Source organism: Zosterops lateralis (assembly GCF_965231275.1).
Source record: "Zosterops lateralis genome assembly, chromosome: 1".
NCBI classification, from domain to species: Eukaryota; Metazoa; Chordata; class Aves; order Passeriformes; family Zosteropidae; genus Zosterops; species Zosterops lateralis.
Window position 1 is genome coordinate 118,201,528 of NC_139762.1, and position 15,879 is coordinate 118,217,406.

At 36.8% G+C, this 15,879-nt stretch overlaps 1 protein-coding gene across 7 annotated transcripts in view; it reads left to right on the plus strand.

Annotated features, from left to right (window-relative positions):
• CSPP1 (centrosome and spindle pole associated protein 1) overlaps positions 1-15,879 on the plus strand; it is a 60,739-nt gene that overhangs the window by 14,744 nt on the left and 30,116 nt on the right. For 4 of the 7 annotated variants that reach the window (XM_083873250.1, XM_083873249.1, XM_083873251.1 and 1 more), the window contains 7 exons: positions 271-372; positions 2,713-3,158; positions 7,352-7,453; positions 8,102-8,184; positions 10,300-10,393; positions 11,358-11,415; positions 14,978-15,168. In XM_083873250.1, coding sequence (XP_083729376.1) covers positions 271-372; positions 2,713-3,158; positions 7,352-7,453; positions 8,102-8,184; positions 10,300-10,393; positions 11,358-11,415; positions 14,978-15,168 — 1,076 coding nt within the window. The remainder of the gene's footprint in view (positions 1-270; positions 373-2,712; positions 3,159-7,351; positions 7,454-8,101; positions 8,185-10,299; positions 10,394-11,357; positions 11,416-14,977; positions 15,169-15,879) is intronic. The other 3 variants (XM_083873254.1, XM_083873255.1, XM_083873253.1) reach the window with 3 other exon arrangements.

Below are 15,879 nucleotides of genomic sequence, written 5' to 3' on the forward strand. Positions count from 1 at the left end.
TGTCTCTGGGGATTAGACTTCCTGCCCAAGAAGCTGACTTCTACTTACAGATTTCAGATTAAGAGGAAGTGCTGTGCTAAAAGAAAATGAACTCAAAGTAATTCAAAAACCTCAAAGTAATTCAAGCCTTATTTGTACATTACAAAGAATGTGAAGGGAGGGGAGAGGCAAACACACAGTTTCTATTTATTCATTTAGTAGTGCAGCTCGGTGAAGTTAAAAGCTATTAAAAATGCAGAATTATGATGCCCTTTTCAATGCCTGTTTTAGGAGAGATTACGGCTTGAAAGAAACAAGGAATACAATCAATATCTCAGGGATAAAGAAGAATGGAATGAAAGGCTAAGAAAATTAGGGAAGAAAAACAGAGAGGTAATACAGTTTTACAGTTTTATCATTGACATCCAAAGTAAGACAAAATACACAAATAATCTTGTGCAATTAGGCTACACTTTTATTAATGCATCTAAGCAAATCCTGATTATGACTCACATGGTGCAGTTCCTGCCTCTTGCTTCTGTCGTGTCTGTCTGGTGGAAGGATGCTTTCATTCTTCTGTATGTCTGAAGCAAATCCCTGGGTTGTTCATGATGATAAAAGTGATATCCAAAAAAGCTGCCTGTTTGAACAAAATGTTGAACTCCACATAGTGTTCCTTAGCTTTTGTTTGTAGGTGCTTTTTTCCTCTGTCATGTAGATAGCCAGGGAACTGTAGCAGCCATACAGAATATACAGAATATGTGCATTTGTGAATAAAAATCAGGAAGTCTTTATGGTAAAAGTGAACTAGACATAGTCTAGTCCAGTTCTGAGTTGAGGCCTTTGATTTGTGTGGCAGTAAGCAGCTGAGAACACACACACCCCTCTGTTGGATGGGGGAGAGAATCAGAAGAGTGAAAGTGAGAAATAGTGTAGGTTGAGTTAAAGACAGTTTCATAGGTAAAGCAAAAGCTGCTCACACAAGCAAAGCAAATGAAGGAATTCATTCACTTCCCCTGGGCTGGCAGGTGTTCAGCCATCCTCTGTAAAGCTGGGCTCAGCCACAGGTAACTGTGACTTGGGAAACAAATGCCATATTCAGAATGTCCCCCTTCCTTCATGTTGAGCATGACCCCCTATGGAGTGAAATATCCTTTTGGTCAGATGGGATCATCTATCCTGCTTGTGTCCCTTTCCAACTTCCCATGTACCTGCAGCCTCCTTGCTAGTGGGGCAGTGTAAGAAGCAGAAAAGCCCTTGACACTGTGTTAGTGCTGTTCAAGAGGAATTGAATTATCCCTGTGTTGTCAACAGTGTCTTCAGCCCAAATCTAAAACATAGCCTCCTACAAGCTACTATGAAAAAATTTGTCCCAACCAAAACTAGTCCAACAGTCCAACAGATTTTTATGTCTGATTAACATTGTTGTGAGACTCTTTGTTTTAGTAATTTGGAAGCAATATATTGATCTGTAAAATCTTTTAAACTTTAAAATCTTATCTAGAATAGGTAAATTTCCTTTATAAAATATTTTTGCCTCAGTTTAGTGATGGACTGTAATAATTCTTTTTAATAGGGAAATTCTAAATAGTACAATAGTGTGAGAGCTAGGTCATTCTGTGAAAGGCCTTGTATTTGTACCCAAAACAGCTGGAAGTTTATTGTCATTCTTACAACAGCTGGCAAGTGCAAATCCCCCTGTATTTGTAATTTCTATCTAGAAGAATGTTTCTTGTCTATCTCTAGAAAGATTGTTTTCTTATGAGAAACATCTTTTCCTTCCAGTGCACTGGAGTGTGATATAGTTGAAAATCATTTTAATCCATGAAGGAATCTAAAGGGCAGCATTCAGGCTTCCTTCATATGTTGGAATTCAGTATCTCATTCTTACTTCCTTCAAGGTTTGGAGTGCTACACAGCAGTGATCCCTAGGAAATATTGGCAAAAATGTAGCTTATTTTTGTGCAACTGAGTCTATAAATCTGTAAAATTTTTCTACATGCTTGAGCACTTAGGTTTCCTAAGCTGACTTACCTAATGAAATCTATTCAGGGAGTCAAGAGTTTTTCTTTTTGCTTTATTTGTCATCTAATTGGACTTTTGGTTTTTTATTATTCTTGTGTAAAAACAATTTTACTGTCAGAAAAGAACAAACAGAAAAAAAATGGTGAGGATTTGTTGAGGTTATGCCATCTCTGAGGCATAATTAACTTGGAGTGAGAGCCAAATTACATATGTGATCTCCAGAATTTGATCCATCAGTTTAGATAGTCATAAGATAAATCCTGCTCACAGTAGTGTTACCTTCACAGTTTAGATTAGGTTGATCTGGCTTTAGTTGATGGAGTTCTGAAAGGATGGAGAATCCACAGTCCTCTGGGCAACCTGTTACACTGCTTTAACTGCTTGATATGAACTTTTGTCCCTCTGTATCCCCTTGGGATTTTGATTCTTTGCACCTCAAAAACTGAAGGTCAGATTAGAGTTCATAAAAGACCTGTCCAGTATTGATAGCCATTCTTCTGATAGACATTAGATAAGAGAAAGACTGTAGTTTTTTTGCCCAGGAAAAATGACTGAAAACCCTAGCTTTTAAGGATTTCTTGAAGTATTTTCCTTGCTCACCTTTTGCTTTTCTTCTTGTTTTGGGTTTATTTGAAGAAATACAAAACTAAAGTTTTACTCAATGTAATTTGTTTATATTCAACTCTCAATGTTGTTTCCATTAAACAGAATGAGATGCACAGGAATAAAACACCTATTGCTGTTACCAGGCTCCAGCCAGAATTACACAGAGAAGTCCAGCCCTGTAATACAGGTGCAGAACCTCCCAAGAAGGATGCTTTTACTTCTACAGAAGGTTGTGAAGAGCTGCTAAACAAGAGATGGCTGGAGGAAGACAGGTACCACAGGTTAGGTGATGAGGTTGAATTGAGAAGTCGACTATTAAATAAAAGACTTGATGAGGATTTGGATTTTGCCAATCGAAGACATCATGGGTTTGCTATCCAATCTGTAATTCCTACTAGGAAGCATCACAGATTTGATGAAGATGTGGATTTTGGTAGAAGATACTACAGACTTGACTGTGATCCTGAGACAAATGCAGAAATGGACCCTAGATTTAGATGTGAAAGCACCTATGACAGAAAAACTCCCCGGGGTTTTTATGCTGAAAGGTATTCTTAATTCTATTTTCTCTTTCATTTCTGTAATGCTTGTTGATGACTGTGGAAGATTCCCATGTGAAAGCAGGATTGTTGTACTTAATTTTGTACTTAGAAAAAGGACCTTTGCAATAATTTATAGGAAAAAAAGTGTTGAAAAATTGGATCAGTCCCTAAGACTATACATATATTAAGAAACATTTTATATATCATAGCAAACCAAGGATACTTGGTCTGAGAAATGACCCCAGAAGCAGCAGTCCCCAATTCATTTTTATGAAGAGTGGTTTACCAGAAAACATATTTGAGAGCAAACCTCTGCACTGAGAACCCAACGTTAGCTCTGTTTCTTTAGTCTGTAACAGTTACAGCAAGTCAGTTTTCAATTCAGATTCCAAAACTGGTTTGAGCTTCAATTTTTGGTACATGTGAATATGTGTACAAAATGTAAAAGTCTATTTTTTAAAAATCCTCTTTTTTACTCCATGTCTTTCTAATTGACAGGCTTTAAACATCTGTGTAGTTGAACCAAATCCTGATGGTTTTAATAGGTGCTCTGTAATAACTCCACAGTTTGAATAAGCATTTACAAAAGCCCAAACCAAACCAAAGAGGGTGTCTTATATAAATCATTCAGGATGAAAACCGATATTATGTACTGTTCAGTATTAAATAGTCTTTACTGTGTAACTGATAGATCAGTTAGGTTACTTTGGCATAAATTTTTAATCTTTCTCTTCTAGCTTACTCATTTAAAAAAAAAAAAAAAAAAAAAAAAAAAAAAAAAAAAAAAAAAAAAAGAGTATGGCCTTCCTAATCATTCTGGCCACTTTTAGTTATTCCATTCCAAGAACTGGTTGCTTTCAAAACCAGATGGGTTGTGGTGTGAAACAGCACTAAACTTGAAATTGATATGTTTACACAGCTAAACAAAGCAGTAAAGTTTATTGTAAATAAATTTTCAAATGATATTTTCAAAGTGTTCATTTGTTCCCTTTCCAGGTCTTGGGAACATGAGTGTTGTAGTTGTTTTTATTTGTGTTAAGCCTGTTGCCAGAACTGTTTTCCTGCAATTGCTTCAATGAAGGAACCACCGCTGTTCTTCCTTTGCAAGGCAAAATAAACACTTTTTCTTTTTCCTAGAAGTGTTAATTCTAGAAAAAACAAAGGCAAATTGTAGAACTCTCAACAGTGTTGAATATTAGTATTTTGTTTTGTTGTTAGTTGCTGGTGGATGGATTAAACGAGCTTTTGAGTAATTGTTTACAGGGATAATTTTCTGGATAGTACTGCAAATTAATAACTGAGGGGAGGGGAAATGCTCTTCTACTGTAAAAGCATTTTCTGAATTCAATGAACTCATATTTCTTTTTCAGTTTTAAATGCCAAGAGAGTTAGAATAATTTTTCTCCAAAAATTGCTATTGATAGTCTTTCTCAGCCTTTAAAAAAAAGTAATCATAAAGGAAGTAAGTCTGTGGAAAAAATGAAATGTCTGGAAGTATTTGGGAGAGGCAGATTCTAATAAATGGGTTATTACAGAGCTTCAGATTGTGTGTTCTGGTGTGCTTCTAAAAAGCATGTATTTATTCATACAACATTTCTGAAAAACACTAGCAAATGGAAACAGTGGTTAAATAGATGAGAGGAGCAGGATTGCCTGTTTTCTGCTGAGATTCAGAAAAGAGACTGCAAAATTCAAAATTTCTTCCATCCTGTAGTGTATTATTGGTAGAAATGAGCAAATGAGGTTTTAGGATAGAGTGGACTTGTCCTATAGTTTTTCAGAAAGAAAAATAATTGGAAGCTTAATTTGATGTCTCACAAAGACAACCAAAATATTTTTGAAACTAACAGCAATACTTAATTCTCTGTTAGTTAATGCTCAGAAGGATGAGTGTCCTCTTTTTATTAGGTAGCTGTTTGCCACTGTCTAATGCAGTTGGACAGAGTCTAATGTTTAAATAAAAGTAGCCATTTGATAGTGTTTGAGGGTTTACTTTGTTTCTCAAAGAATTTATACAGAATTATATAAATAAAATATCAGCAAGTATGGTGCTTGAACCAACAGTAGACATCATGTTGAATATTAGTGAACAAGTTTTTAGCTATTCCAGAAAATGTGGATGGCATTTATATAAATATCTGACTAAATATCACAGATAAATATCTGTAAATAAATATCACAGATATTTATTGCCTAGAGTGGATCACCAGGCAATTCATGAGACATTTGGAGAGACCTCTGAAACTGCTTCATCTCCAGTTTTCTTTTGAAAGAGAACAGAGAAGAGAGTCTTTGCTGTTGGCAGACTAGGCACATCTTAAAAGGAGCTGCTGGACTGTTACCTGAACTCTCTGAACTTAATTTTATAGATAAGATTGTTTGGGGTTTTTTTTGTGTATATTTGCTACTAATGAATTTTTACTGAAAATGAATTTTCAGTGTTTCTTTATTAAATGTGCTTTTTAATCTAGTACTTTTTTCTCCTTTGAAAGGAGCTCCACTTAACCTCCTATATAGTAAATTCAGTCTCTTTAAGGAGATACCTCTCTTAGTGACAGCTCAGCTTCGGAAGAGTTGGCATTTTTTTCTTACATTTCAGGCAAAGTCAACTTTTCCCAAACACATTTGATTCATGATGGAAACTAAATTCGAAAGGAAGCAAATTTTTATTTGCTCTACTAAAGTTCTTAGGTTTTGATATGGGGATTTTTAGTTTGGAGAGGCAGATGTTCATAACAGGAGTTTTCAGAAGGGTTTCTGTTTTGATGGAGGCACAAGGTCTGTGACATATTTCAGCAAACAGAATGGTGACCGGGAAGTGAGAAGAATTGCAAAGTATTTTAGTTCTTAGGAGTGGAATGCTTTAGTTCATCCCCAGCTGTCAAGTTTGTCCTGTAAACAGGAGACAACAGCTTCTTGATTGAATTGGGTCAACATGTCTGGGCCTGCTGTGCTAAGCTGGCTGCTTTTTACACAAAGGGCTGCCTCTTGAATTCTAAGGTTTGCTTATTTTGCTTCCCTCCTGCATCCTTTCCTTACACTGGGGACTTGGCTTCTGTTTCCTGGCTGTTTCAGTCTTATGTGACCAGCCTTGTAAGGAGTAGATTGATTGTTTTCATAAAGATGAGCTTGATCATGAAATAAGATCATGTTATGCCAAGAGGGTAAATGTTCTTTCATGTTTTTCTGATGTTGTTAAGATGCCAGATCAGTGTTTAATAATCTGCTTGCATCCTTTTGCCTTTGATTATTGAATTCTGTTTAAATTAGAGAGAGGCAGAGCTGTGGTGGTTTTCATGTAAATGATGAGGTTGTCCCCCATATTTACCTAGTGGTGTTTTTTTTTTTTTTTTTTTTTTTTTTTTTTTTTTTTTTTTTTTTTTGTTTGCTTAATAGGAAGTCCATGGCTCTGTCCAGCTCTGGAAAAACTATAACTTTGATAGCATTTGTTGGGTACTTTATTTTTCATTGAATACCTATTTTTGCCCTATTTTGTCATGATAACTTGAAGTCCTCAGTTATAGAGCTGTTATTTTGCAAGTCAAGAAAAGCTTATAAATTCTACTACCCCAGATCTTTTCAGGAACAGCTCCCCTTGTGTCCATAAAATATTTGGCATCTCTGAAGTTACTTGAAGTTTCAATCATATGATTTCACTTCTGATATAGATTACAAATTTTAGCTCCTGAAATTTTGTATTCATGGTGTTGCCTGTCTTTTGCCTTGAACAAAAGTCACCTCACCCTTTTAAAGTCTATCAGGTGTGTAGTGAAGTGTAGATAGTCATTGAAGAAGCTTTTCATATCTGAATTGGCTGTTTCACCAGACTTACCCAAGAGCTGTGTGCCAAAACCTGTTGAAGGCTTCATTGACTCCTGAGGATTAAGAGCAGCAAGATCTGTTTCAGTTAATGCAGTGTGAGTGGCAAAAGCCCTTTAGCTCTCAAAACTCTTAACCAGGTTCATTAGATAAGGGCTGCAGAAAAGCAAGCTTGGGAATTCACATTCCTGACAGAGAGCTGCTCTGACAGGGCTAGCAAAGTGAATTATTTCTCGAATATTTTGTGATATTTTCAGAACTGGTTCTGCTGTCCACTGTGCATTTAGGCAGCAAATCCGTTTGCACAAAACTGCTGAACCTTCCATTTCAGATTGGCTGTTTCTAAGCAAGCATAGCTAAGTATTTTCTATTTCTTTAAGGCCCTATTTGAATGGAATGGTCAGAGATGTACCTGCAGATTATGAAGAGGAATTAAAGGAGAGAGCACGAGTGCGGCCATTCTCAAGAACTGGAGATTCTAGGTGTGGTATACTGGGTACTTTTCTGATCATTGCACTGCAAAGTCATGGTGAGAGGAAAATGTTGGCTTCAAATCCCAAAACATTGTCTGAAATACCTGATAGGTTTTTTTCCTGCAGCTAGAATATAGTATAACAAGAAAAACATGGTTTTCCTCTGAAAATGGCCATTGAAGCTTGCATGCTACTTTCCTTATTGAATTAATAGAGCACTTATTCTCCAACTGATGACTTTAATTGAGTCAAATACTGTGAAATCCTGCTTTCATAGTAGTTTTAAAATTCTTTCTCTTCTTCTTGTCTTGGTTTTGCACATCCTGGAGTGATCTAGGTGGGTGAGGCAGAAGCAGAACACTTGTAAAGTCCTTACATAAACTCTTGACTGACGCCATTCGGTCTGTCAACATGGGTGAAGTGCTCAACTGAGTCAGTTTTTCTGATGCCTTCAGAAACCACAGGCAAATGGGAATTGGGAGAAATGCCTTTTTGCCAGGCAGTTTCTTCTTTTGCTTGGGATATTTCTTTGGATTGTAGGAGAACTGTTTGTCACAAATGTGTCACACAGTGATGTAAGTGAGTCTGTCATGTTTCCCACAGACTGTAAGAAATTCTTGAGTTTGATCATTCCATTTTCTTTTTTGTCTTTGCCAGAAATCAGGTACACATTAGTTCTTCAGCAAAGGAACAGGCCAAGGCTGCAGCTGAAAGGCGGTTTGCAACAGGCCTTGTTCTTGGTATGTATAAAAAGCTAACTAAGTCTAACTGAGTTAGACTTTCTTTGTGTATGGTTTTTCTCCATGTGAATAGTTAAAAAGTAGAAAAATTAGCCTTTTTTTCCTTTTGATAGTTGTTTCCAAGACTTGTAAATAGGTGTTATTTACATAGAAAAACTAAAGCACAACATATTTTTTCCCCCTTAATGTAACCTACTAATTAATTTTTGACTTACTAATTAATTTTGAAGAGCCCAAGTTTCTTCTTAGATTTCATTAATGTTTTAAGGCCCAGAGGAGTGATTAAATTATTTTTACAAAATGAACTATGGGAGAAATCTTAACCTCTCTATTGTTATAGACAAGGCTTTATAGTGAATTTTAATGCAGAAATATGAAAAATGGTACTGTTCACATGTTGGTTTGAATTTTTTTGTTTTTAAGTTTTTGAACTTTTACAGCAAAGTTGTCATGCAGCTTCAAGAAAATAATGCATATTTTTAAAACTTGTCTACTTGTGTTTTGTATAGTTCTCCTCTGGGAGGAGAACATGATTAATAGTGATAATAACCAACAAAGTCCGTGAGGTGACAACCTCTTTAGCCAATCCTTGGCTCTTGTACGAAGTGTATGTAAGTTAATAAAATTAAAAAATAAAGTAAAGCTTTCCTTAATTGACCTGTGCTACCTGCTTGTCGTCTGTGTGTCGCAAAATAGTGACATTCACAACCCTGGGCAAGAGCAAATGATTCTGATTATCTCTCCTGTAGCCATAAAATTTAGCAGGAAGCATTAGTTTTGAGTGGAATAAAGAGAAATACTGCTGAAGACATAACATTCTTAGCTGAATTCAGGAAACTATAAGGCAAGAATAAAAGAAGTGTAGTAGTTCTTCTGATGAGAGCTTTTGAAGGCAAGCTAGCTTTGAATTATAGCAAAATATATTAACAGTTGTCAGAATAATTTCTGTTAATGTTTTTATTTGAATTTACCTGATCTTCAAAGCTGTATGTGGCAGGTTAATATTTTGTAACTGTTTAAAGGCAGCATTAAACCAGTGGTGTCATAGTGGTCACTCTCTTGTCTGCCCAGTCTTCTCATTTGTAGTAATTTGAGGACACAGAGGTGTGAATTTGTACTCCTAGAAGTCCTGGTTAGAAGAGTATTGTAAACTATGTTGTGTAAAGATTATGTAAATTAAAACTTGAATTTTTTGAAAATAAGAACTGTTTCCAGACTCTCACAAACTATGAGGTTATCTTGCACATTTTGGTCACTTTGTAGTCCCAGCACCACAGTTAAAACAAAAAAAGAACAGTCACTCATGCATCAGGTTTTGTTGCTGTTGGTTATTTGGCTTTTGTTTTAGTTTCTTTCCAGCTTCCTTCTCTTTATTATTCAGGTCTACTTCACCACAAGTCCAGTCAGTTTGTGTATAGAGTATGTTAAGAATCTTTGTGTCTGATAGTCAACAATACAGAAAGTGCTGCTGATGTTTTTTGGGGTTTGTTTTTAAAATAATAGAAGACCTCCACACTTATTGTGGGGGAGCCACCACAAACTAAAAGTTTGTTGTGTTCCTTAAAATCTACATGAGCTGTTAACACCGTTTCCTTTCCACATACACACATCTGTGGGTACTTTGCTAATTCTTAGTAGTCATGGGAACCATCCTAAAAGTGGAGCAATTTGCTTTCCTCCCCATGGGTTTGACTCTCTTCAGTTTTAATTTTCATTTTTATCTAGAGCACTGCCTCATAATTCAGGAGTGCTGAGTTTGCTGTAGTTTATCTTCCTTAGGTGAATATTAGACCAAAAAAACCCCAAAAAACAAAACCCCACAAAACCTTTTTTAGTTGCTGTTGTATTAAATAGCTTTGAGATTTGTAGCTTCCTGATAATACAAAGCCAGGCAAACTAGGAAAATAACAATGAAAATTTTAGTAATTTTGATCACCATACTCCAAACAGCTGTGTATTAAAACTAGATATCTAATTTTTTAGTCAATAAAGATACAGTGTTCATATGGTCTGCAGTGTTTCAGTTTTTAAATTGACTGAAAGGCAGTGTTTTTGTCCAGTGCCTTTTGTGTATTTTGTGGAGCATTTACACCAATGTGTGATCATTTCCATTAGGTGGTCACGACAGAGAACTTCTCCAAAGGAGAAAGGAGAAGTACAGACAGGAACTGATGGAACAGATGGCGGAACAGCAGCGGAATAAGAGACGGTAATGGGAAGTCACTGTATTTTTAAGAGATGATGGCTGAAATTTAAAGGCATTCCATTAATTCAGTGTGGGAAGAAGCAATTTCATAACCAAGGGATTCCAGGTAGTTGAGTAATATTGCAGTTAATTAAACTCATCGTCATGAGAGCTTTAGTTTTTAATGAACACAGTCACAAGCTTTCAGTGGGTCAAAGAAAACCCAGATACTTATACATTTTTACAACTGATCTTCTAGTTTCTTAAGGGTAAAGAAGCATTAACTAAAGTTATCTTTTTTTGCTGATACAGGACTGCCTAAGTAGTTGGCAAAGTTGAAAATTAGTTTTGTTTTTGCCCTCCAAATTTGGAAAATAACCTTTCATTTTTAAAGCATTTGATCATTTGGCTTATGCAGAATAATAAAATATGAATTTCTTCCTTACCTATTACTCACTATCTACTGAATAATAGATTATGTCTGGATAAATAAAAACACACAGCAATATTAGAGAAGGGATAAAGAATTAAAAATACTGCTGACAGTCTCATTGTGACAAAAATTGTACAATACAGAACAAGCCTGAGCCCAGAAATTTCAAAACAGTATTTATTGCTGCACTTTTGAATCATTCATTTCAATGTGTTTAATATTAACTTCTTGAATGTGAATAAAGACAGATTTCTTAGAAATGTTCTGAAAAGTTGTAGTAAAAAAGAATTGTGGTGGTTTTTCCTTTTATGGTAGTTGGATTTTTACTAGGTGAAATAGGTGATAGCCAGATACTCCTTGGGTGTTCTGTGTATTTACAGATATTATATAATTTCCTTCCCTGACTCGAGAAGAAATCAAGTGGAATCGTTGTCTTCTGTTATCCTGTATTTTCAGAATTCTTTTAACTACAGGGTTGTGAATTTGTGCTTTGAAAGAATGAATATAGTTGTTATTGCTTTCTGATTTAATCCTTTTTTTAAAAAAACAAAACAGTGAGAAAGAACTTGAGCTCTCAGTTGCTGCTTCTGGAGCTCGAGACCCAGAAAAGCAGGTAAGAAATTTGGATTCTGTTTCATCTACATAGCCTATTCTTTTTTTCTTACATGCACACTGTGGTTACTCAGTCACAAAACTCGTAGAGTTTCTATAAAATGATAAATGTTGGGCTATTTAATAGGGCATCAGTGTATAACAAAACTGAAGCCAAAGATGATGAGGTTGTGTCATGGTTTAAGCCCAGCCAGCCAGCCAAGCCTCATGAGCAGCTGCTTGCTCACTTCCCCACCAGTGGGATCAGGGAAAGAATAGGAAGGGTAAAAGCTGGAAAGCCCATGGGTTGAGAGGAAGACAGTTTAACAAGGAAAGCAACCCATGGGCAGGCAGATGTTCATCCATTACACATCTTGGGAAGACAAACAACATCTTTCCAAACATCCTCCCCTTCCTCCTTCTTCCCTCCACTTTACATACTGAGCATGGTGTCCTATGGGCTGGAATATCCCCTTGGTCTGTTGGGGTTGTCTGTCCCAGCTGTATCTCCTCCAAGCCCCCAGCCACACCCAGTCCCCTCACCAGCATGGCAGCAGAAAAAGCAGAAAAGGCCTTGGCTCTTTATAAGCCCTGCTCAGCAATAACTAAAACATCTCTGTATTATCAATCCTGTGTTCAGCACTAATCCCAAACACAGCCCCACACCAGCCACTCTGAAGAAAATTAACTCTTTCCCAGCCAAAAGCAGCACAGGCTGTAAGTCATCACACATGCTTTCAGCATAAGAGGAGAATATTTTCATGGAAGTTATGGGGCATTTTCTTTTGCTGTGTCCAAGCTGACATTTGTACCAACAGTGGGTATCATGGGTAGAATACTGAGTGTCCTGTGGTAGCCTCTTACATGCACACAGTAGTAACCTTTCTTTGGAAATGCCAACTCTTCTGCAGAGAGCTTTTTCTCAGTTGAAAAAAAAGGTTGTTTTGCAGATGAGCTGATCTCATTATAACAGTTTTTAACTTAAAATTTGTAAGGTTTTTTTTAAGTGATCCAATATAGTGTTTAGGATTACAAGCATTTTTATAGGACTTTGTAAAAAGCAAGATGTTCGGTATTGTGTTGTTTGTAAGACTTAATGCAGAGTTACTACTGTCTTTGTTTCCGTAGTAAGGTGATGATTACATTAAGAATTTTGATCAGCATGTGTCCAGGAGTGGGTTGTCAGCACTAGTAACATTATTAGGAGACTGTTAATCTTGCAGAGACTGACAGAACTTGTGTGATTTGCATATACTTGCTGTGTGCCCAGAGCCACTGCAGGTTGGGTATGGTGGAGATGTGCTGTTTGAGACATAGGGTGGTGCTTTCAAGCAATAATAGACTTGTTACTGGTTTAAATTATCACTAGTGCTGTTTTTGGGAAATGCTTTGACACATATTTAAACTTATGCCATCTTTGGAGGGTTCAGTAGAGGTGAGAGAAGGTCCTCTTTGCTAGACAGTGAAGGTGAATGAATAGCTGTAAAATGCTATTAGACAGATCCTTGTGGGTCCCTTCCAGCTCTGAATATTCTGTGAAACTATTTCTTTCTTTCTGTGAAACTTGTGAGACAGGAGACTGAGAATGCACACAGACAAGTAATGAAGCTGGACCAAAATTCTTACTCCTAAATGGGGAGGGAAAACACTTGTGTGGTTGCATGTTCCTGCCCTCCCTGCATAAAGTGTCTGTCGTGCTTGTTTGGTGTCTGTTTCAAACTGATTCAGCTTGGTTATTTGGCAAAAATCTGAATCTTTTTTGCTGCTTTAGTTGGTATAGAAGGGTCAGCTGGCTGATCAAGGATTCAGATGGTGAAAGGGAGAGGAATGGAGGGTACAGCTGGGAGGGAAGCAGTCAGGAGAGGAGGCAGAACTGAGCAGAGGATGCTGGCTCTTGTGGCTCAGCAGGCCCCAAGGTCAGTGTAAACAGTTTTGTGTAATCAAAGCTGACTATGCAGAAGCATGCTGTGCTGCAGCACTCAATATACCATACACATCTCAGTCAGAGTCTGCAAAGTGCTTGTTGTAGGAACAAAATTATATCTAGAGCAAGTACACGGCATGCATAGTGTTTTAAAAGCACTAATTTAGCTGAAAGCCTTCAATTAAGTTGAATTGCTACATTCATTAAGCATCAGTCACTGTTAGCTTTAAATTGCCTCTCAGGGAGAGATTCTAATTAGGTGCATTTCTTGATTAATTACAGGTTGGTTAAATAGCAATGCCTGATTAAGAATCTATAAATGTAGACTGTTGCATATGCTGCTTGTTTAAAGTGAAACAATCCCCAGGATGAATTGAGTACTGAAGCCACATCTGAAATCAGCTGTAGAGTGGGGCACTTTGGGAAGGGTTTCAGATTAAAGCTGTGAGAAAGGCTGTTTTAAATGTTCTGCTGCTTAAGACACTGGATTTGAAAAGACAAAAAGTCTGTAGACTGCTTTATAAAACTCAATTGCTTTAGCTAATATCTGTTATCTAATTCTGTGTTCACATCTAGAAATTTGAAGTTAAATGTTATAAGCAAATATTCATATCTAGTAGATTTTGAGAATTTTTATTTGAGTGCTGTAGTCCTTAATTGGTGAGTACTAACTGCTTTGTATATACTGTCTTGCAGCTAAGTGATGAGGAGGTAAAGATTTAATATTTTATTGAAATATTTCCATATTGTAGGGTATATAGTTCTCTCATAGATATTTAATATATCGCTGGTTTCGGGTATTACTTTCTTCAAATGCATGTTAGTTGAAGAACTTCAATATTAGAAGCAATAAATTCAGAACAAAATCTCTTTTACTTATACAGTGTATGATTTATTTCCATTTTTCTATTATATTGCCTTATTTAAGCAAACATTAGAATAGTTATGCAGAGCAGTTGCTGTAAGGGCTTTCTGGGTGTGATAGGATAGTTCTGAAACTAACTGCCTTGCATGCCTTCACATTATTTGCATGTTGCTTTTGACTTTCTTCTGAGGCTGCCAGTTATCAATAAACATTTTTTTACTTCTGTTTTAAAAAGAACTCCCCCCCAAACTCATAATTGTGGTTGAAAAATATTAATAAGATCAAAGGAATTTAAAAAATAAAATAATGATATTGCAAGGAAATGTTTATTGGAAAAAGTCTCAGTGTGTATTTGATTTTAGTTTTTACTGATTATGAACTGTTTCAATCTTGGGGTGGAGGGGAAGTATTTCAGAAACTTTTCTATGCATAATATGAGAATACTGTCACTATAGAAAATTGGCGGCTCTAGATAAACTGTTCTACTGACAGCTGTGGAAATGTTCTTTTTTTCTGGACATTAACTAGATTCATATACTTCCTGAAACCTGTGATAAGGTTGGTTTTTGTAAATCTGATAAATTTCCTGGATTTCCTTGTAGTGCTGGATTCCCAATAGACCATTGGGTAGAAAAAATGAAGTTGCTAGAAATTTGAACAGCTGTTTGGGATCCAGTGAAGTGTTTAACCCAACATAAATGGAGGTTCAGGATATTTCCTAGTAATAAGGTAACTGTTTTGTTTTAGTTTTTTTCCTCTCTCTTTTTTTTTTTTTTTTTTTTTTTTTCCCTTCAGGCAAATAGATTGAAGCAGTTTGGCTTCACAGCAAGAGCTTTTGAAGAGGAAGTACCTCCTGAAAGGCCCAGGGTGGCTTTCCAAACTCCACTGCCTGCCCGTTCAGCCTCTCCAGTGAATGAAGACTCTCAGAGTGATAAAGACTTTCAGAGGGGTCTGGTCAGCAGTCTTGGGGAACTGGCAGCTCCCAGGTGCTTCACCATCATGTTAATTTTACATGTTAAATAAGATCGTTGTTTAGCATGTTGTTACTGCTGAGGTAGAGCTCAGTGGTACTGTTGATCCTTTTCCAAGGAACTGATGAAGGCAAAAATAATATTCTGACAATTAACAGAGAACGAACTGCTTTCCACTGGAATAAACTTTTAATGTCATTTTCCTCATAGTTTATTTGAAACCATCCATGGAGGCTGGATTATCTCTGGAGGCAGCTCTCTCATAGTGGGTGTTTGTGTAGGATAAGGGTTGAGCTGTAGAAGTTATGTCCATGCCTGTAATGTTGAATCATTGTGAGAATGCTTGGGCACATGCCTTGCAGAGTCCATGTTTTCAGAAGGCTGCTATGGCATGAGTTTGGCTCCTATAAATTAAGCAGTCTCCCAGGGCTGAGACTAAACTGTTCAGGGAGAGAAGGAGCTTCAGGCACAGAGGCTGAAGTTGTGCTGTGCTATTCACCCTTTGACCAGATCTTGCCTTGTTTTCTTTACTGATGCAGCCAGGAAGTACCATTAAGTGAGCCACTTAAAGCAGGCATGCTTATTTGATGTTCTTTAGATCTCTGGAATAGTCTGGGTTCACGTACTGCTCCCTCAGGGAAGGTTAATTCCCTACTGAGAATTACTGCATCTTGTTCCTGCATGTCGCTAATGAGAGGTCTGGTCTGCAGCTGAACTCAATGTAGA